The 22,685-nt window shown below is 31.6% G+C and overlaps 3 protein-coding genes across 3 annotated transcripts; 2 read left to right on the top strand and 1 right to left on the bottom strand.

Annotated features, from left to right (window-relative positions):
• Positions 1-345: 345 nt before the first annotated feature.
• Positions 346-3,675, bottom strand: LOC132744516 (tartrate-resistant acid phosphatase type 5-like). The gene is made up of 5 exons (XM_060733245.1): positions 3,518-3,675; positions 2,988-3,056; positions 2,051-2,289; positions 1,661-1,785; positions 346-577 (listed from the first exon to the last, which is right to left on the bottom strand). The coding sequence occupies exons 2-5, from the start codon at positions 3,034-3,036 to the stop codon at positions 376-378; spliced, it is 615 nt and encodes a 204-aa protein (XP_060589228.1). The 5' UTR covers positions 3,037-3,056; positions 3,518-3,675; the 3' UTR covers positions 346-375.
• Positions 3,676-10,183: 6,508 nt separating this feature from the next.
• On the top strand, positions 10,184-20,411 carry LOC132744529 (exportin-2-like; the record flags this gene model as incomplete). The annotated part of the gene is made up of 4 exons (XM_060733277.1): positions 10,184-10,336; positions 14,156-14,248; positions 15,106-15,251; positions 20,310-20,411. Coding segments are annotated over exons 2-4 (333 nt in total), but the record flags the coding sequence as incomplete, so codon positions are not given.
• LOC132744511 (uncharacterized) lies at positions 11,372-13,029 on the top strand. Its single transcript, XM_060733241.1, has 3 exons — positions 11,372-11,469; positions 12,169-12,440; positions 12,672-13,029. The coding sequence occupies exons 2-3, from the start codon at positions 12,275-12,277 to the stop codon at positions 12,854-12,856; spliced, it is 351 nt and encodes a 116-aa protein (XP_060589224.1). The 5' UTR covers positions 11,372-11,469; positions 12,169-12,274; the 3' UTR covers positions 12,857-13,029.
• Positions 20,412-22,685: the final 2,274 nt, after the last annotated feature.

The following is a 22,685-nucleotide window of genomic DNA, read 5'->3' as shown; positions in this document are numbered from 1 at the left end:
TTGCATTTTTGCAATTTTGTTTTATAAATAGTGTAATTATTATTATTATTATTATTATTATTATTATTATTATTATTATTATGAAAATAACTTGTTCTTATCGTCTTTACATCCTCTTTGCGTTCGACATATACAATGACATGACAAGAAGTAATAAACAACATTGCACAATTATACACGATTATAAAAAATAATAGTTATATGAATCATTAGTCAAGTAAATTCAATTTATAAGTTAAAAAAAATATGACATGTATTGTGTAGATTATTTCAGTACACCCTGGCACGGTGTGCCGGGAACTCAGATAAAAGAATAGAAAAACAAAGAAAAATGTCTTTAAAATATTATCCTGATAAAACAAACAAGACGAGAACTCACTTGGACTCCTTTAGATTAGATTGTATCCACTCCCATTGACTTTCTGCCCACGAGTAATACAGAGGAGCACGTATACGATGACCAAAGGGTGTGTTATATGTAGGTCCACAGAGAATATAAGTGTCCAGAAATAAAATGTCCAAAACTTTTCCACCCGGTAAAGTCTTAGATTCCTTGTAGTAAAAGTCAGGAAAATTCCTTTGCAGCATGTAAAATATGTTGTATATGAGTACTTAATAGCATATAAACTAAAACATAAATCATTTACATCCCCAAACAATAATAGACTTACTTCGGAATATTAAGAATATTTTGTTTTTTTCCCAACTTATCAGTACAAACAAACTTTTACAGTCACAGATTCGAAAATAAGCGCAACAGGTTGACTTATCTAATTGCTACGGGTAGTGCACCGTGAAGCAATAACGGTACGGGAAAACACCAAATTTGCCGAATTCCGGATAACGTCTATTGACAAGAACAACTTCTAACTTTATTGTTAATTTTGCATGTACAACGTAATCAAAAAGCAGTTTTGTCCCAATTAATAAGAATGGCAATCAATAGAAAAGTTAAATGGACGTCACAAGTTAAGCCAGTCAACTTTTCCATTGTAAAACAAATAGAAATGTGACAATGTTAAATGTAGTAGACCTGTGACGAAGGTTAGAATTACATACTTTCATATAAAGTCACCTTACAATAAATTTTTTTTATATAGTTTAATAGTTTATTGTCTCATTCCAAGCATGTCATATATACAATACATCACAATGTTCAATCATATTAAAAAACATGTTGGACCAATATCGATAGATTTATAAGAGACATTTAAAAACATGATAATACTGGTAAAATATATTTTATAGCTAAAAACCAATTTACTTTATAACCAAGTTACATGTATAATTATATAACAGACATTTTTGCTTATTCCTTCATGAAAAAACAATATACTTCAAAAAATAATGCTCAGAATATTTGTGACAATACTACTGCAATTTACTTGTTATGTGAGTGAGGCCAAATATGTTCATACAAAAGTGTAAGTTTAGTGCAGCATACATGTACCCAACATTGCTGTGTAATTATCAGAGTAATAATGTTCCAAATGAATGCATATATCATATGTCATACCCCCGCAAGGGACATTACAATACATATAAAAAAAGGAATAAAGAAAAAAAAAGACAAAAGTTGAAAGCTAAAGAAAAACGTTTGTTTTTATTGGACTGATTGTATATATTACAATATACATGTATATGTAAATGAATGTCTCACCATCGGTTTGATATTGTGGAATATAGGATTTGTGATTCAACCGTGCCATAATGATCATGATTTCCAGCAATTATGTACCAAGGTATATTCAGTGATTCCTGGTGATAAACCTCTTCAAATGTCGTCTGTAAACACCGATTATAAACACTAAACACGTGTACACGAAATTCTGTATACGCATTTGTCAAAATATGATTTTGTGTTTAAGAAAATATTTGAGTAAAAAAATCAAAATAAAAAATCCAAAATTTTGCTTGTATGTAGAATAATTACATAACTGTGTCTCTAAAGTAAATATCAATATTTTGCTTTGAAAAGAGTTACATGTAAGACCATATATACAATAGATATTGTTTTATACATGAATAAAAAGGGAAAAGAAACAACAACCTTAAAACGTTCGTCGTAAAAACCAACGACACCATTCATGTAAAAGTTATCACCAAGAGCAAGCACAAAACTGACTTTTTCTTTCTCCGCTTTAAGTGCCATTTGGTGTGCCACTCTAACTTGAACTCCGGTTGTAAAGGGAGGGTAGGGAGATCCACCCCAGTCTGCTAGAACCAGAAATCTGACAGAGTCGGAAGAAAGTGCTTGTTTGTCATTTGTAAAAGGCAACCCTTTTGTTGCTGCAGAAAATAATGAAAGGAGATCATCAACAAAACTAACAATAAAAAACAAAACACATTCGTATACATAGGAAATTTCATCCAAATACCTTTAAATAAATATTTCATCTATGACTGAAATTATTGAAAGAAATGTGAAATGTGAAATTAGAAAGGCTGTCATTAAATTGGCAGATTACAACTTAGGCTCAGATTTTGACTTTGTACTTAGCTTTTACAGCATGATAATTTTAAATGAACAGATTTAAATTTTGTACTTTTAAACTGTATTTTTTAATATAGCATTTGAATCAAATGAAAGTATTAAATTGTTTAATAAAAAAAGGTTTCAGTATTTTTTTCATACAAATGTTGAGCGAAATTAGAAATAACAATGTGTTAACCCTTTCACTGCCATGTTAACCCTTTCACTGCCATAGGGACGGCTTAAGCCGTCCCTGTTATTTTCGGCGTATTTGCCATATGGACGGCTTTAGCCTTTTCTATAATAATAATAGTAATAATAATAAATTATTATTAATAATAATAATAATAATAATAAATATAAAGAAAATTATATCATCGACAATAATTATTATTATACTAACAGATTTGGAAACAAATATAATTATTATAATACTAATAACAAATAAAGAATACCGTAAAGATCTTTCAAATAAATGAAAACGTTTCATCATTTATCATTATAAACAACTTGCCTTTCCAAATAAAAATCGAACTGAATAATATTGCTAAGGCGCCATTCATGATTTACATACTGACTGCTCCTGAAAGAGAATAGTTCCTAAACTAAAATACTGTCAGAAAGTAGTTCCAAAACTAAAATTCTGTCAGAATAAACAGCTGGTTTTCAAAGTATAAACAGATATATAATCATCTTTAAATCTCATCACAACAATTTAATCGATGCCAACATTTGTCATTTATATGACAAACAATATTTAAGCGACGAACTCCGAAGAATTTCAACGTCTGTGACATACTCCTTTTATGTTGTTCATTGCAATGAAATCTGATATTTTAGATGCTTCTTTATTGATTAATAACATCATTTTTTATTCTTAATATTTCCAGCACTTTGTTACATCAAAATTTGACAAATTAAGGAAATTTGAAAAGTGACATTAGAGTTTTCGGAGACAAGTGAGTTCCGAAAAGATAAACGCAAACACTCTTTAGTCTAAGATCGGCGGTCAATGTTATAGCGTCCGTGCCCATATAAACTCACATATAAGATTGATTTTTATCCATTTGGCATTATTGTGTATTGATTACATCCATATAAAAGACAATACTAATATGTATAGCAAACTCTACATTGTGCGTTAGCATTAAAAAAAAAACCAACGAAACAGTAGAGAAATACAGTATGTATGTCTTATAAGTTAAATCTCATTTAAATTTGTCCAACAATTTACATATACACAAACACACAATCTGTCACATCGATTACACAACTTCTATAGAAAACAACAATCATTTTTCAACGACATCATCAACATATGTATATCCGAACAATTGTATTGTCAGATTTAAGCAGACGACATAAAAGGCATCTGTTTATGACAATGGATGAGCAAAAGTTATACATGTACATGTATTGTGACTATAAATGATATTTATAGATCTCGAGGTCAATGGATGATATTAAAATGGATTTATCAAATTTATTGAGTCCTTACAGCTTCTCACAAGCTGTAAATAAAAGTATATGTCTGTAACCTGGTAAGCATGAATCAATTTAACTGAAAATTAAAATTGCACATAACATACACTTGATTCCCTTCCATATATACATTTTTTGTTTTGGAACATAAAGGGTTTTTGTTTACAAACTAAAAGGTCATTTGTAAAGCTCGATATTAATAACCTACTTAAATTTCTGAGTCATATGTTTACATTTAAAACAGCTTTTCGCCTGATTATCTTTATAAAATACAATGTAAGCATATGTTCAAAACAAAAACATTCTTTTTCTGTTGATAAAGCCTCGAGCGAAAATGATTTACAAAAAAACAAGAACTTGAGCGACAAAGAAAAATAAATGACAACACAAACTATCTTAAAATCAATTATTATTGACCGCGGAACTGAATTATTCTGGAGACTCCCAGTTCAAATTTCGATTTTTTTTTTAAAGTTTGCATGTCTATAAAAATTATATATACTTATTATGTATTTAACCAGAGGGTTAGAGACACATGGAAACAGGATTTAAATGCCCGAATCACAAATTCTTCAAAAGCACTATCTTACCACACTTTCAATGATTTCAGTTTTTAGTAGATATTTAGATATTGTTGATATTAAAAAGTATAGAATAGCTATGTCACGTTTAAGAATGTTTTCTCATCGTCTAGAAATAGAGGTGGGTAGATGGAGAAAACCCCACAGTGTACCTTCAATTTATAGAGCCTGTGTAGCATGTAATCAATTAGAGGACGAGTTCCATTTTGTTATAATAATATGTCCTATTTATCAGGAACTCCGAACAACATTTTTGAAGAAATATTACTGGAGGTTTACTTGCATGTTTAAATTTGCTAAGTTGATTACAAGCGATAATGTACATGATATTAGAAATTTAGCCATGCCTTCCATATTGGTCAACAGTTACAATCAATTCTCGTGTAAAGGTACATAAATGTTTAATTTAAAGTTCTACATATGTAATACATGTATATATGTTTTATGCGAATATCTAGCCCCATGCAAACGTACATAGAAGTTAACTGATACATTGTATTGTATTTCTGTATGTGTAATGTACGAATTCATATTAGTTGTCATGAAATTGTACATAGATGCATTATTTATACATTGCAATTCTTTGTGTATTATATGTATAAAAGGTTAAGTAACATGATGATTATAAAGGCTATAAATTTTTAAGTTTCAAATCATAAGTTTGAAGCATTATATGCGTTCAAATTTATAAAAGGTTAAGTAACACGATGATTATAAAGGCATAAATTTGTAAGTTTCAAATCATACACTGGTCTTACTTGTATCAAGTTTGAAGCATTATATGCGTTCAAATTTATAAAATGGCCAAAATATCAGTTCAATACATGTATATAACCTGAAAAACATCATCATGAAAAAATAAACCAGTTACTGGGTTTTACATTGAAAATTAGCAAATTTCTCTTGTTAAAAGTTGGCATGTTTTGTAATTTTTTAACACTTGATCTTTTTACTTTTCTGAAAATCTTATTGCTCAAGTTTTATTTTTTCGAAATACTTTTGCCATCTGGAAGCTTGCAGCTTTTAATTCTATAGTTTTCTAGTCTGTTTTAAAGATTCAACTATTGCAGATTTAACAAGAAGTAAAAGTTATCTGCAGTGTGACTAGAAAGGAAGGTAAAATTGAACCCTTAATTATCAAAAAGCGCCCAAAACAGCAAAATTAATTGAAATTGTTGCAGATTCGTTTTTATTGAGTATGGTCATACACGGCAATGGTAACTGCAATATATACGGTCCGAGGGCTATTTATACTTTGCGGAACGGAACGAATCGGAACGGAACAAACATTGAGGCACCACACGGGGCACAGCAATTTTTTTACTAATATGTAAATATATCAAATAAAAATAATGAAATATTGAAACTGCCTAGCGAACAGTCGATCAAGGGCTTTTTCGAACTGAACCATCTGAAAACCCACTTCTAAATGGACATTATTTATATAAAATCTTCGGGACTGCAAACAGTTGTTCCGTTTCGTTCCGCAAAGTATAAATATCCCATAGAATAATGATATTCTACGGAACGGAACGGAACAGGATTTATTTTTTCTTGTCAATGGATTTTTTCATCCTGGTATATTACAGGTACACACGAATTTATTACATGCAACCTGTTTTAAAAACTATGTTCTTGACTTAGTCAAAATAGGAAATCCTATCGCCATAAAATTTATATATTTAAATTTTTTGCACTTGTTGCAGTAATTTAATATTTATTATTCATATAAACTGACGAATGAAAAAAAAAAATGAGTTGACAATCTAAATATTTTTAGCGATATCAGGACCTCTTTGATATGTATCGAATGGCCGTCATTTCCAGTACACTCATTTTGTATTATATAAAATTCTAAAAAATATAAATAATCATCGTAAACAAATTAAATTTGAAAACATGCTTGCCATATATAAATTGATATTACATGCACTAATAAAGCTGAAATATTACTATTACAGTCAGCATTGTGTACAAACCATGTCTTCAACTCTATTTATTGTGATTCCGTTTCGTTCCGCAAAGTATAAATATCCCCTAAGATAATGATATTTAGCGGAACGGAACGGAAAAAGATTTGTAGCTGCCAACTTACCTACATGAATCAGAGGTGGAGGACAAATGATGTTAGACTAAATGTCTTATCAAATCGGCATGGAAAACATTGCCCGCCCAAGGATCGAACTTAGACACCGACGCTCCTACCTATTGATCTAAGCGGGCGGGCCAATATGATGTGTTATCATGGAAACTATAATATGAAACTTTCCATGAAAAGGCTTATGGTCCCCAAGTAAAATAATGTTTTGGGACCCTAAACGAAATTTTCTATTTGGAAGTAAATTAAAAAAATGAAATGTTGAGAAGGAATTGGAGGTTATGTATGGAGACATTTACATCAGTATGAAAATGGTAGTATTAATATTATGCAGATGTGTTCGTACAGCAGTGGCCATGAAATTAACCTTCAATGCGACTTTTTCTTTTTCTTGTAGTCTGCCTATTTAGTGTATGTTTGACCTTTATGCACGCGATTTTCATCTTTTGCAATAAAAAACATTCATTTCAGTTGATTTTGTATCTTCCACTCCAGCAGGGACTTTCTCATGGGGGAGGAAGTGTTACACGAAGGATGGAGTTCTTATGATAACTTGTTTGGAGATCTTATGATAACTGTCACGGAGTTCCTGGAAAACGTTACGGATTTCTGTGGAAAACTTTTCTATATACTTGGAGAACTCGCTTAAAAAATGGTTAATTTTAACTTTAAATGGGGAATTTGAGGTGCTAAATTTAACTTTGATAATTAAGCTTGCCCTACATATTGTATTTTGTTTCAGAAAAAATCTTTTAGTCCATATTTTGTCGCCTTTTTTTAAAAAAAATCTGGTAGTTTTTAGAAAAATTACCAAATTACTTGCTAATTCGTACATATTGACCTTTTCATTTGTGATCTTCTTCGATGCTATACTTAATTACCTAATTATTATGGAGAGTTGCAAACATAAAGCCCAGGCTAATAAATTTATACCCGATTTTTCAAATGTTACGGAGTTCTTGCGATAACTCAAAATATGTCCTGGAGTTCTTATGATAACTTTTGTTACTGCCAGTGTGTTTTTGTGCTTAATCGCGGCACGTTTAAGCGTATTTTATAAGTCAATAAGTGTGTAAATCATTATGAAGCGTAGTACGCTTATCATTTGCACAAAAATTTGGTTATATAACGTTGGTTTTGGTCGTGTTTTTCAGTTCAAGAGATATTTTTCTTACCTCCGTTTCTTGTGTTTTTTGTGTTTGTTTTGGTCTTTTTGTGTGTGTGTGTGTGTGTTTTTATATTTAATGGAATGACTGTAAACATACTTGATGTAGAGCAGTTACTTACAGGATAAAAATACGCTTTGAATTTAATACTCAAGCATCTTGTGGCATGAAAATTACCATATTTCACTCGTGGCTACCGCCACTCATGAAATATTTATTTTCATACCACCCGATGAAAATAAATCATGTATTTATAGAAAAAACTTGAATATCCTCTATATATTTATTATTATAGATATTGACCCATACAATTATAAGCGTAAAATAGGTAGTGTAAGCTAATGGGAATGGTTTGAGAAAATCTGATATATAAAACATATTTTCCTTTTGCGCAAATGTTAATATAAACTTGAAACAATTGCCTTAATTGTAATATTTTTATATATACCATTCATAACATTTTATAGCTGTTTAGAGGAATATAGATTATTTACATTACTTAATTACAATATGAAAACGAAGAAATAATTAATATACAATGTGTACATGTATACAGACCTGGGGATGATTACATTGATCAGTAATTGATTTAATTACAATTACTTTCAGATTTTATTGTAATTGATTACAATTGATTACTCAGACTTGCCTCTGTAATCAATTGAATTACAATTACTTTAAGAAAGTAATTGATTGATAATTGATTACATTCAATGTACAACTATAAACAAAAGTTTCTTCTTGCTATTTAATATATACATTATATACATTATATACACAAAGGATTTCCAGCTCATCAACAGTCATCATTTTAACACACTTTTAGTTACTGTCACATCACTTTATCATATTTTAGCATTGCACTTTAGCATCATAAGTTCATGAAACCATCTGTCAGTCAGACTGCATCTATCAGGACGGAAAATTTTACCCGCAACACTAAACAAACGCTCTACAGGGGCCGATGATGCAAGAATGGTCCTCAGTCTTCTTGGTGTAGGTTTCATAATGAACTCTCTGCAACAGAAATTTTGAAAAGTGTCAGTTGTACAGTATGCTGTATACAGGTGTTAAAACAGGTGTGAAAACAATAAATTTTTGTATGGGAATTCAAAGAGACAATAGACTTTACAAAGAAATTATCAATTTCTTTACAAACACTTCAATGGTACAACAGTATCCATTATAATATAGACACATTGTCTATCACCTTACAAAATAACTGTTGCATATAATTAAAATATGGTAATATGCATCCGACATAAACTCTAGAATATGCAAAGTAAAGAAGTTATCTACATTGTTTGAAACTTTTTAAAACATGGTTAAACCAAAATATGTGAAACAAAATTTAACATACCTTTATGTGGGTAATGAAATTTGAATGTGACATAGTGTATCCATTTATCTTCCTAGGGCACAATTTGCACTGTGCTGTCACATTTCCAGATGTTTCTTTAGGAAATTCAATCCAATGATTTGACAGTTTGGTTAGAATACCAGCCAAACAATGATGTCTATCTTTCAGTTAGAATTTGGTTAACTGTATGGATTAAAACTTATTTCTTCATTGTGAGTGATGTCTTAAAATGTCTCACTTGATATTTTACTACCTTAGTTAAACTGTAACATGTGAAATAAATCATTTGAATTTCAATAGTTTCATATAAAATCTGAAAGTAATCAACATCAATCAAATTGTAATCATAATTACAGACTGAATTTAAGCTGTAATTGATTAATTACAATTAATGTAATCAATTTTGAGCAAGGTAATCAATTACATGATGATTACAGTGTAATCATGTAATCAATTAAAAAATCAATGATTACGATTAGTGATTACCCCAGGTCTGCATGTATATTAATTCACTTACCAAAAACATCATCTTAATTAAAGCAGAGCATCGAAATCGAAATTGAGAATTCAACACAAGTCAACCAGGAGCATACAGTTAAATTTCATGAAATTATGGCTATAATATTCCAACAAGACATAAAAATTTTGATAGCTGTGCAAGTCTTTATGACCCTGTGTAATTATGGGTGTAAATATGAATATATGAATGACCGAATATATATTACAGTGTAAATATCGATATACATCCGGCTGCTTTTGTATATATGTTCGTCATTACATGTTCGTGTACATGTATCTGTATATAATATAACAAACGTTCCTGGTAATGGTATTACTGTCCCTGAATTAAAGGATGTTCATATTCTAATTTTGTTTTGCGTTACAATAACAAATTAGCTAGAACATCTTTATTATGGCATATTATAAATTAAAAAAAGTAAATGAAAATAATTGCATTTCTACAACGTAAATGCAAACAAATATTTCCGTTACTTTGATTGGTGTCCGATAGTAGATGTATTTCTCATGATACGTTTTCTTTACACAACACCGTTTGATAGTGCGCCACCAGTGAAATTTAAAATTTTGTCCATGCTTTTTCTTTTATTTCTATGAACTGAATAAGTTATAGATTGACTTGACAACAGTTTACGTTTAGTAGCAGTACGAAAACTGGTAAAATCATTACTCCTATTCATTTCTTTTATAAAAAATGTAACTAAATTGTTCCTGCGCAAAAAAAGCCAAATGTTAACGGCCGGGTGGGGTAGAAACAAAATTTTGAAATGTTATTTAGATCCCATGAATGAATTAAGTACGAGGACAACATACGATAATATTCTGTAAAAAGCCACGTTATCGATATTTTAGTAAATTCTTTTGACAAGATGTTTCAGTTGCTTAGCTATTCTACAGGTTTACAAAATGAAATGCACCACTCCTTCACTCTCAGTCTGCTCTAATTTTTAATATGAAATGAAATGATGCCTATGATGTGGAAAACACTTATGCTTTAATACCAAGCATAAACTGTCAATATGTAAACCAGATCAGTCCTGGACTTCGTAAAAAATAGGAAGAGGCATGCCATACGGGCCCGTACCGCTAGCCAGAAGTTCTAGTCGTACGTGAGTCACATACGACTAGCCAGGACACCCTGTATTGGCTGGCCATACGTCACTTTTCAAAATTATAATGAAAGTCAAATATACATACACTGGAGCCTCGATATAGCGCTCTTCGATATAGCGCCAATCTCATTAGAATGCTCATTTGCCTTGGCTCCCCCCCAAAATTTTTTTCGCCAATTAAAATTTTTTGTGTCGCCTTGAAAAGGGGTTACTTTTGTTGGCAGCGTCAGCGATGTCTGCGGCGTTGGCATCGTTGTCCGCGTGGGTGTCCCCTAAAGCTTGTCCAGAGCATAACTCAGTCACTATAAGTCGGATTGACTTCTAACTTGGTATCAGGGAATTCCCCAGGCGCTTTTAGCGCATCGGCACCGATGCGCTAAAATTTCAAAACAAGAAATCCCGATGCGCTTAAAATTATCATAGCGCTTTAAAAAATGACCGATATTCCTTTCTATTGTGTCTATAAGTTAACCCCAATTGGCCAAATAAACAAGCCAATATACATGTCCTGTGTAGTTAATTACCCGATACACTGATTGCCTTTAGACTGTGTGACGTCACAGACACCTGTCAACGATGTCTGCAGACGACTGTTGGTGCACTTTCAGGTGTTGTCAATTATTTGTATTGAGATGGGTGCAATTTAACCGCGGCATGTGTGATATTTACATGTTTCAGGTAGGTGTAATAACTTTTATTGTTTTGATAATATAATTGGCATTAATTGACATGCGATATAACAATTTGATATTTAGGGATGAATAGGTTAATTGTCTTGATATAAGTGTAATGTTCAATTTCATTTTTCACTTTCTTATGATCGTTCCGTCTAAGCAGTACTGTAGTACAGCCTAATTAATTTGGCGTGAACGGTTTGACCCATTTTACAGACTTTTTTTCTTACTGTCAAACCGTTACGACAGCGCCCGTCCAAAATTATCTCGGTGTCTCTTTGACAAGTCTAATTAGTTGTACTATACTGTAGTATTAAGATTTCAAAAAATAATATGTCTAACATGAATAAGGGAAGCCTAGTTCACTATCAATTTTAAGAGTTTTTTTTTGTGAGCAATGTCGTTTAAACTGTCTCAGGATCATTTTGCTTTTTAATATATAAATCAATGATAATCGTATTTTACTTGAATTAAACTGCATAGATATTCAGAAATAAATTTGGTTGATGGTTACTTTAACATTGAAAACATTTACGACTGTTCATTATTAACTTGCAACTGAGTGAAAACAACAACAAAAACTTTACATCAACAATCCCACTTAGTGACAGCCAATTGGTCATTTTCTTTTTTAATTAGAAATATCTTGTAATATGTTTCTGTTCACTGAATCCCCAAAATGAAAAATATATTAATTTTGCAGGCCCTCTTTAATCAAACCTGTTCATGGACAGCTTTGTGAAGTGTCCTACCCCTTAGCACTGGTCTGTCAGGACATACATGAGCTGGCCAGGCACTTTGGTGTAGATATGGAGCAGTGCCGCAGCCACTGGCACCAGGTACGTGCCAGTCTAGAGGGGACTGATCAGTCAGCCGACCAGACCATGACCTGGATTACTGGCAACCTTTCTACCAGTCATTCAGCTCTTTACAGAATTACTGCTGTGGGTCTCCTCCTCCCAACCTCTACTGCAGGTAATTATTATTAAATTCATTCATTCTTGAACATTAATGAAATTCCAATGACAGTTGCAGATGTGTAACACTTTGCTAGAAGTTTTTCAACATTTCAAATATAATTTTTTTTACTTAGTTAAGTTTAAACAGGCTGGAAGTTTTAAATTTTCAAAAATTCACAGCAAACAAACAATATAAATAAAAGACATGAGGTTAACATAAATGATTACTTTCATTTATTAATTTCAGATTGTGAGCAAGGATTCAGCTGCCTGAAGAGAGTTAAGACTGAAAACAGGAATTGTCTCTCTGTTAAAGTTCTAAACTATCTTCTTGCCGTCTCCCTTCAAGGACCCCCATTAGAATCTTTCAACTTTGAGAAGGCAGTCAATGCATGGAAGGACAACAAACCTAGAAGACAGGCCCACTTTTAATGATGTTAATGAAGAAAAAACAACTGAAATATACTCATTTAAATGGGACACACACATACATATAAATGTTGATCACATGTTGTGAACTTGTGTTTAAATATATAATTGTTTATTTATTTGAATTGTTGGAAATGGAAAAAGTAAAAAATAAAAATTAAGAAAATGTTTATCAAGTGAAAAGCTTTCAATATTTGTTTAAAAACAGCCCACAGCAGTATATTGACATCTAAAATGGCAAAAAGTTTCGACATGCGGTATGGGGGTCAAGGCCCCCTCCCGCACCCACCCCCATCTAATTAAAAAAATGTAGCGCTTAAAAAAAATCCTCGGGAATTCCCTGGGTATGCATGCTTCTTTCAATAACCCAAAGTGCAGTGCACAAGGACCAGTACTCTGCACTTCTTAATTTTTGAGTTATTGCCCTTTGTAAATTTTCATACTTTAATTTTGTCCGGGCCATTTCTCTTCAACTATGAAAGCTATGGAATTGAAACTTCATAGGATGATAGATCTCGTTAAGAAGAAGTGCAGTGCACAAGAACTGATACTCTGCACTTCCTAATTTTTGAGTTATTGACCTTTGATAATTTTCTTGGTGGCATGCCCCTAGACCCCACTAAAAAATTCAGTGTCTCCTGCTTTGGCCTCCTCAAATTATATTTCAGCCTACTCCATAAATTCTTAATGGCAACCTTTGTTCTATATTATAATTTGAGCTATAATTAGATTACAGAGAAAAAAACAACACAAATAAAAAAGTGACTACACAAGAACTTTGCAATCGCTACAACAAGAATTATATTACAAACATGAATAAACTGTTAGTTGCTGTTGGTGTTTACCTCAACTATTGGATAAGAATATGTAGAGCTATCCTAGTCACACGAACAATGGCCAATCTTTTATGTTATAGTTTGTGTACCACCTCAAATATTTTCAAAGTCCACTGATATTTGGCTTTGAAACAAGTTGAAATTGTATACACTTCTTTGAGAGCATAATAGGACACTCTCCAAGACCTATAACTATGACATGGATTTGAAACAAAAATTTGCCCTTTTTGAACTTAGAAAATTTTACATTATCAAAGCTCTTTTACTATCAATCAAGCATGCTGTCCTACCAACAGCTCTTGTTAGGGCTGTTAAAATTTCTGGATACTTATATATAGCTCAGCAATTAAACATATATTATTCCACAAACAAACATGTATACTTCAGCACTTACATCTTAATGGAGTACCAGAGTGAGATGCTGAAATTGGACAAAATGTATAAAATAACTTTTTTTTGTCCATAGGAAAAGAGATGGAGATCACAGATGAAAATCTGCAAACACTGTCCAACTTCTTACAGCAAACCCTGTCACCTGATCCAGCTGTCAGAAAACCAGGTATTATACAATATTTCTGTTTGTGTAAGAAATACAATGATATTATTTCAGAATATTATCAGTTACTAGTCTTTTGGTAGTCTTTTTAGAATCATTTTTGTTGTGACCATATCTTTTTATGCAATTACTGATTGATCACATGACAGTTTGTCACCTCACTACTGTAAAGGAATAAGTTCTTATAAATTTAATAAGAATCAATCAATTATTGCACTAAGGTGACAAAGAATTCTTAATTTTCAAACTTTTGTTTACTGTTCCTTGAAATAGTAAGATGACTAATTCAAGCTTCACATGGTGGGTTCTTTGGCTGACTTGTTGCTATTAACTATGGATTTATATTCATGTGAGAAATTTATACACCTGAAATGTCCATTTTCTGCCTGAAATAATGTGAAGAGGGACATTCATGGTACTTTATTTAGAAATGTGTGTGTGACTTAAAACCTGAAAAAAAGTTTGACAGTTTTATTAGCTTTTAATCACATGAAGATTGTCTAAGTTTCGAGACCAAGATGTAGACATGCAAGCACAAACAAACTTGAGTATTTCAAGAAAACCATCATTTATTTTTAGGCCTCGGTGGCAGAGCGGTTAAGGTTGCTGGCTGACTTTAACTTGATTTCCCCCTCACATCCGTGGATTCCTTTATAAATAATTTATGAGAAATGAAATAATGCATGAAGGAGCACCTTTAGTCTACTTCAATCAGTAAAGCTAGGAAGTTGTTTAAAATTTACACTGTCAGTTTGTCTCGAAACCCAACTATACAAAACAAATTTACATGCCAGAATTATTCATAATTCCTTTATTTGGAGAGTTTATTGAAATGTAAATCATTTTTATCTGTTTTACAGCGGAGAAGTTCCTTGAGTCAGTGGAAGGCAATCAGAATTATCCATTATTGTTACTGAACTTGGTAGATAAAGCCGATGCCGAACAGTCAATACGTGTCTCCTCAGCTATAACATTCAAAAATTACGTGAAGCGTAATTGGAGAGTGGTTTGTACATTGTTTAACATCCATTAATATCATGGTCATTAAGATTTGATCACAATTTTATATTTAAATTCAGTCATATGTATATTTGGCAGTTTAAAGTTTTCTTTATCATTGCCCTTTATTCACAGTTTCAAGTGATCATTTTCTAGGCTCGTTTCAAAAACAGGTTGCATTATAGGAACTCCCCTGGCGAGCGGATGGGAAATCAGAGAAATGACATGTTTTCAAAGCAAGTTGTTCCCCTCAACATAACCTTTTCCTTGTTTTAATGATTTCATTATGTTTCTTTGATGACAAAAGTGTGTCCTGTCTTACTTGTTTATACAAGTTTGAAGATAAAACACTTCTGAGAAATAAATATGTCTTCAAAACAAGTTGTTTCCACTTAACATAACCTTTTCCTTGTTTTAATGATTTCATTATGTTTCTTTGATGATAAAAGTGTGTCCTGTCTTACTTGTTTATACAAGTTTGAAGATAAAACCCTTCTGAGAAATAAGTATGTCTTCAAAACAAGTTAACACTTTACATAACCCTTTCCTTGTTTTAATGATTTCATTATGTTTCTTTGATGACAAAAGTGTGTCCTGTCCTACTTGTTTATATAAGTTTGAAGATAAAACCCTTCTGAGAAATAAGTATGTCTTCAAAACAAGTTTACACTTTACATAACCTTTTTCTTGTTTTAATGGTTTCATTATGTTTCTTTGATGACAAAAGTGTGTCCTGTCTTACTTGTTCATACAAGTTTGAAGATAAAACACTTCTGAGAAATAACATGTTTTCAAAACAAGTTGTTCTCCTTAATATAACCTTTTTCTTGTTTTAATGATTTCATTATGTTTCTTTGATGACAAAAGTGTGTCCTGTCCTACTTGTTTATACAAGTTTGAAGATAAAACACTTCTGAGAAATAACATGTCTTCAAAGCAAGTTGTTTCCACAATTTTTTTCTTGTTTTAATGTTTTCATTATTTTTCTTTGATGACAAAAGTGTGTCCTGTCTTACTTGTTTATACAAGTTTGAAGATAAAACCCTTCTGAGAAATAAATATGTCTTCAAAACAAGTTTACACTTTACATAACCTTTTTCTTGTTTTAATGATTTCATTATGTTTCTTTGATGACAAAAGTGTGTCCTGTCCTACTTGTTCATACAAGTTTGAAGATAAAACACTTCTGAGAAATAAGTATGTCTTCAAAACAAGTTAACACTTTACATAACCCTTTCCTTGTTTTAATGGTTTCATTAATGTTTCTTTGATGACAAAAGTGTGTCCTGTCTTACTTGTTCATACAAGTTTGAAGATAAAACACTTCTGAGAAATAACATGTCTTCAAAGCAAGTTGTTTCCACAATTTTTTTCTTGTTTTAATGATTTCATTATGTTTCTTTGATGACAAAAGTGTGTCCTGTCCTACTTGTTTATACAAGTTTGAAGATAAAACCCTTCTGAGAAATAAATATGTCTTCAAAACAAGTTTACACTTTACATAACCTTTTTCTTGTTTTAATGATTTCATTAATGTTTCTTTGATGACAAAAGTGTGTCCTGTCTTACTTGTTTATACAAGTTTGAAGATAAAACACTTCTGAGAAATAACATGTTTTCAAAACAAGTTGTTCCCCTTAATATAACCTTTTTCTTGTTTTAATGATTTCATTATGTTTCTTTGATGACAAAAGTGTGTCCTGTCTTACTTGTTCATACAAGTTTGAAGATAAAACATTTCTGAGAAATAACATGTTTTCAAAACAAGTTGTTCTCCTTAATATAACCTTTTTCTTGTTTTAATGATTTCATTATGTTTCTTTGATGACAAAAGTGTGTCCTGTCCTACTTGTTTATACAAGTTTGAAGATAAAACCCTTCTGAGAAATAAATATGTCTTCAAAACAAGTTGTTTCCACTTAACATAACCTTTTCCTTGTTTTAATGTTTTCATTAATGTTTCTTTGATGACAAAAGTGTGTCCTGTCTTACTTGTTCATACAAGTTTGAAGATAAAACACTTCTGAGAAATAACATGTCTTCAAAGCAAGTTGATTCCACAATTTTTTTCTTGTTTTAATGATTTCATTATGTTCTTTGATGACAAAAGTGTGTCCTGTCCTACTTGTTTATACAAGTTTGAAAGATAAAAACCCTTCTGAGAAATAAGTATGTCTTCAAAAACAAGTTTCCACTTTACATAACCTTTTTTCTTGTTTTAAAATGATTTCATTATGTTTCTTTGATGACAAAAGTGTGTCCTGTCTTACTTGTTCATACACAGTTTGAAGATAAAACACTTCTGAGAAATAACATGTTTTCAAAACAAGTTGTTTCTCCCTAATATAACCTTTTTTTTCTTGTTTTAATGATTTCATTATGTTTCTTTGATGACAAAAGTGTGTCCTGTCCTACTTGTTTATACAAAGTTTGAAGATAAAACACTTCTGAGAAATAACATGTCTTCAAAGCAAGTTGTTTTCCACAATTTTTTTTCTTGTTTTAATGATTTCATTAATGTTTCTTTGATGACAAAAGTGTGTCCTGTCCTAACTTGTTTATACAAGTTTTGAAAGATAAAACCCTTCTGAGAAATAAGTATGTCTTCAAAAACAAGTTAACACTTTAACATAACCTTTTTCTTGTTTTTAAATGGTTTCATTATGTTTCTTTGATGACAAAAGTGTGTCCTGTCTTACTTGTTCATACAAGTTTGAAGATAAAAACCCTTCTGAGAAATAAATATGTCTTCAAAAACAAGTTTACACTTTACATAACCTTTTTTTCTTGTTTTAATGGATTTCATTATGTTTCTTTGATGACAAAAGTGTGTCCTGTCTTAACTTGTTCATACAAGTTTGAAGAATAAAAAACACTTCTGAGAAATAACATGTTTTCAAAACAAGTTGTTTTCTCCTTAATATAACCCTTTTTCTTGTTTTTAAAATGATTTTTATGTTTATTTGATGACAAAAGTGTGTCCTGTCCTACTTGTTTATACAAGTTTGAAGATAAAACACTTCTGAGAAATAAGTATGTCTTCAAAACAAGTTAACACTTTACATAACCTTTTTCTTGTTTTAATGGTTTCATTATGTTTCTTTGATGACAAAAGTGTGTCCTGTCTTACTTGTTCATACAAGTTTGAAGATAAAACCCTTCTGAGAAATAAATATGTCTTCAAAACAAGTTTACACTTTACATAACCTTTTTCTTGTTTTTAATGATTTCATTATGTTTCTTTGATGACAAAAGTGTGTCCTGTCTTAACTTGTTCATACAAGTTTTGAAAGATAAAAACACTTCTGAGAAATAACATGTTTTCAAAACAAGTTGTTCTCCTTAATATAACCTTTTTTTTCTTGTTTTAATGATTTCATTATGTTTCTTTTTGATGACAAAAGTGTGTCCTGTCTTACTTGTTTATACAAGTTTTGAAAATAAAACACTTCTGAAGAAATAACATGTCTTCAAAACAAGTTGTTTCCCTTAATATAACCTTTTTCTTGTTTAATGATTTCCATTATATTCTTTGATGACAAAAGTGTGTCCTGTCTTACTTGTTCATACAAGTTTGAAGATAAAACACTTCTGAGAAATAAATATGTCTTCAAAACAAGTTTACACTTTACATAACCTTTTTCTTGTTTTAATGGTTTCATTATGTTTCTTTGATGACAAAAGTGTGTCCTGTCTTACTTGTTCATACAAGTTTGAAGATAAAACACTTCTGAGAAATAAATATGTCTTCAAAACAAGTTGTTCTCCTTAACATAACCTTTTCCTTGTTTTAATGATTTCATTATGTTTCTTTGATGACAAAAGTATGTCCTGTCCTACTTGTTTCAGACACTATTGCAGAGTACCCCTATCTTGGACTACATCTTTAGGCTTCATATTTAATTGTAGGTATAATATATCATATATATGAACAAATTTTTGGGAATTATAGATGAAAATTAAGATTAATAGAATCTATCATTGGGTTAGATAGAGGATAGGGAAATCCCAACCCGAGGGTGATCGGTTCCATCGGGAACGAGTCTTGGCGAGTTCCTGATGCAACCAATTGCCCGAGGGTTGGGATTTCCCTATCCTCTATATACCCAATGATTGATTATTTTTCTCACTCACCTGGACACAATAAATATCAGTGAAACTAGATCTACTTGCTACGCCCTAGTTTTGAAAAGCGGGGCGGGGCTTAGGCGCCTGACGTACGTCCGCAAAAAATTCTACTAACCAAGTTTATTTGTGAACAATTCAATGAAAATAAATTCATATGAGACCCTCATCAAAAAGCAAGGTTATCATGATAAAACACATCAATATTAAAGTCGGAAAGTGTCATTATATAAGTGTTTATAAGGAATTCAGTCCATACTTAAATGGTTGCCTAAGAGCGTTTACCGTTTGCAAAGATTTTTCTACTTATTCGGTTATTTTGGCCGGATATTCAATTAAAATATATCAAAATGAAATTCGTCATCAAGAAGCATCGTTATCATAACAGAAAACATGGATGTTCTTCAGGCAAAGTGTCATAATATCCGATTTTTTTGAAGAATTTTGCGATATTTTAAAGTAAGCTACTTTTAGTAACACATCGATGTTGAAAAGGGCGGACCTAGGTAGAGTAGGACTCATTGCAGTGTGAAAGTTAATATCAATCTATTTTGATTCCGTGGACAATTTAATAGATAAGCTCACATATTTTTAATACATTTTGTCCTTTTGACGTTTCATTTTTGTTAAAATAGGAGTGAATCGCGTATGTGTAGGAATACGTTTTTAGAAGTGCTGCACGTTGAGTGTGAGATAAGCCCATGCTGTAGATAAGATTTTCCAACACCGCTATTTTTAGTAACATTTACAGATTTTTCTATCTGGTTAGTGAGAAAAAATGTTTCTATGATGATAAAAGTGTGTCCTGTCTGACCTGTATTGCCAGGGTTGATGAAAACACATTTCTGAGAAACATTGTTTTGTTGTCATGGTAACTATTATATGAAGACTGATTTATATATTGATAACATTTTTATGTATGAAATTATGAATATTTTAGATTGATGACGTTCCAAATAAAATACATGACCAGGATAGACAAACTGTGAAGCAACTTATTGTTGGTCTGATGTTGAAAAGTCCAGAGCAAATTCAAAAACAGGTAAAGAATTTAGTTTATAACAGGAAAATAGAAAAATAACAATTCTTAAAGTAACCAGATATAACCAGATAAATTGTTTTTAGCTCACCTGTCACAAAGTGACAGGGTGAGCTTTTGTGATCGCTTTTCGTCCGGCGTCCGTCCGTAAACTTTTGCTTTATATGACCAATGTGGCCATACCACGTGACCTTTCGGGTACGGAACACGCCGATTTTTCACCCGATTCAGGTATGTTTTTTATTCATAACTTATTTATTACTCAACCGATTTTGATCAGATAAGGCGTAGAGTACCTGTAATTATATCAGTTATCCACGGTATATCAAAATTCTGAAAACCCCTGAATAGTTTTTGAGAACATTCGAGTACAGTTTTCTTTTCATAGCCTGGGCCGAGGGGAACGGTACACACTCATTTGGCATAACAGGCGATTTCTAGCAAGTCATATGTTTTTATGCCCCCACAATGTGGGAGCATATAGCGTTGCACTTGTCCGTCAGTCCGTCCGTCCGTACGTCCCGAAATCTTGTGAACGCAACTCCTCTTAAACCGGATGGCAGATTTTGCTTAAACTTACAGGGATGAACAACCTTAATGTGTAGATGGTAGTAAAGGAAGGAATTTTCGCTGCGACCAAATTTAAGAGAATTATGGCCCTTTGTTGATTTTTTCACTATATACTATGTAGAAATTTTGTGAACGCAACTCCTCTTAAACCGGATGGCAGATTTTGCTTAAACTTACAGGGATGAACAACCTTAATGTGTAGATGGTAGTAAAGGAAGGAATTTTTGCTGCGACCAAATTTAACAGAATTATGGCCCTTTGTTGATTTTTTCACTATATACTATGTAGAAATTTTGTGAAACGCAACTCCGCTTAAACCGGATGGTAGATTTTGCTTAAACTTACAGGGATGAACAACCTTAAGGTGTAGATGATAGTAAAGGAAGGAATTTTTGCTGGGACCAAATTTTACGGAATTATGGCCCTTTGTTGATTTTTTCACTATATACTATGTAGAAATTTTGTGAATGCAACTCCTCTTAAACCGGATGGCAGATTTTGCTTAAACTTCCAGGGATGAACAACCTTAATGTGTAGATGGCAGTAAAGGAAGGAATTTTTTGCTGCAACCAAATTTAACAGAATTATGGCCCTTTGTTGATTTTTTCATTATATACTATGTAGAAATTTTGTGAACGCAACTCCTCTTAAACCAGATGGCAGATTTTGCTTAAACTTCCAGGGATTAACAACCTTAATGTGTAGATGGTAGTAAAGGAAGGAATTTTTGTTGCGACCAAATTTAACAGAATTATGGCCCTTTGTTGATTTTGAGTTTTCAACTTGTGGCACATGTAGTCCAAACAATATTTGACCTAGAGTCATAAGATTGACAGAACAGTGGCGTGTGGGGGCATCCGTGTCCTATGGACACATTTCTAGTTTGACACTATTTCATAGAAAAATACTTGTTAAATCTGATATATTTACTATGTCCAATGTATCGAGTGAATGCAATGATGTTTTAGCATATTTTCATAAAGTTATGTTGAAATGATACGGAACACACTGTTATTTCAAAAGATACGGTACACACACAATTTCTGTCTTTGAAACAATTCTAAAATAAAATATATAAAAAAATTAATTTAAAATTATAATGTGAGTGATTTTTGTCATAGTTATACATTTTATTAATTTAAACGAGAACCCTGGGACCTGTTTTGCAAAGTATCATTATGCCTACAGTTTGATGTAAACAGGATTATTCAAAAAATAAAAGAACATTTTGAGAGTACGTTGCGCAAAATTCGATTTTATATGTTGAGCAATTAATATTTGGCTATAAAATGTTAAAATTTTAGGGAGGAATACGGAAGACATTCAAAATATGTGTTTTGTTTTGATTTTCATTTGAAACAATTAGGTATATTCTTTTGATTATAAAACGAATTGTGAAATTCATGGACATCTGTTATGTGTGATTATTATTTCATTTAATTTGTTTGTTCGAATATATGACTGTCTAAACGTAGTATGAATATATAAACTAACAAGAAGTTAGGAGTAAGTTGGAAATATATGTTCCTTGCAAAATGTTGTTTAAATAATCGAATTTGGAGGAAAAACGCTGGTTTTGATGTAAGAGGATTTTTTTAAATCACGGAAAGTTTAAAGTTTTTTTCGGCCACATAATATTTGGTAGAAATCATCTGCCAGGGTCCCAAACTAACTGCATGTATCTAAATTATCAAATTATCTACATAT

Source organism: Ruditapes philippinarum, unplaced genomic scaffold, assembly GCF_026571515.1.
Source record: "Ruditapes philippinarum isolate M1 unplaced genomic scaffold, ASM2657151v2 ctg2054_1_1_1_1, whole genome shotgun sequence".
Lineage (NCBI taxonomy): Eukaryota > Metazoa > Mollusca > Bivalvia > Venerida > Veneridae > Ruditapes > Ruditapes philippinarum.
The sequence above is the reverse complement of the archived record's forward strand: the minus strand, read 5'-3'. Positions and strand labels throughout refer to the sequence as shown.

Coding starts and splice junctions, on each gene's coding strand:
- LOC132744511 (XM_060733241.1), top strand. CDS start 12,275: ATGGAGCAGTGCCGCAGCCACTGGCACCAGGTACGTGCCAGTCTAGAG. Junction 12,441..12,671: donor CCTCCCAACCTCTACTGCAG/GTAATTATTATT, acceptor TATTAATTTCAG/ATTGTGAGCAAGGATTCAGC.
- LOC132744516 (XM_060733245.1), bottom strand. CDS start 3,036: ATGAATGGCGCCTTAGCAATATTATTCAGTTCGATTTTTATTTGGAAA. Junction 2,290..2,987: donor TTCGATTTTTATTTGGAAAG/GCAAGTTGTTTA, acceptor TATTTTCTGCAG/CAACAAAAGGGTTGCCTTTT. Junction 1,786..2,050: donor TTTACGACGAACGTTTTAAG/GTTGTTGTTTCT, acceptor CGGTGTTTACAG/ACGACATTTGAAGAGGTTTA.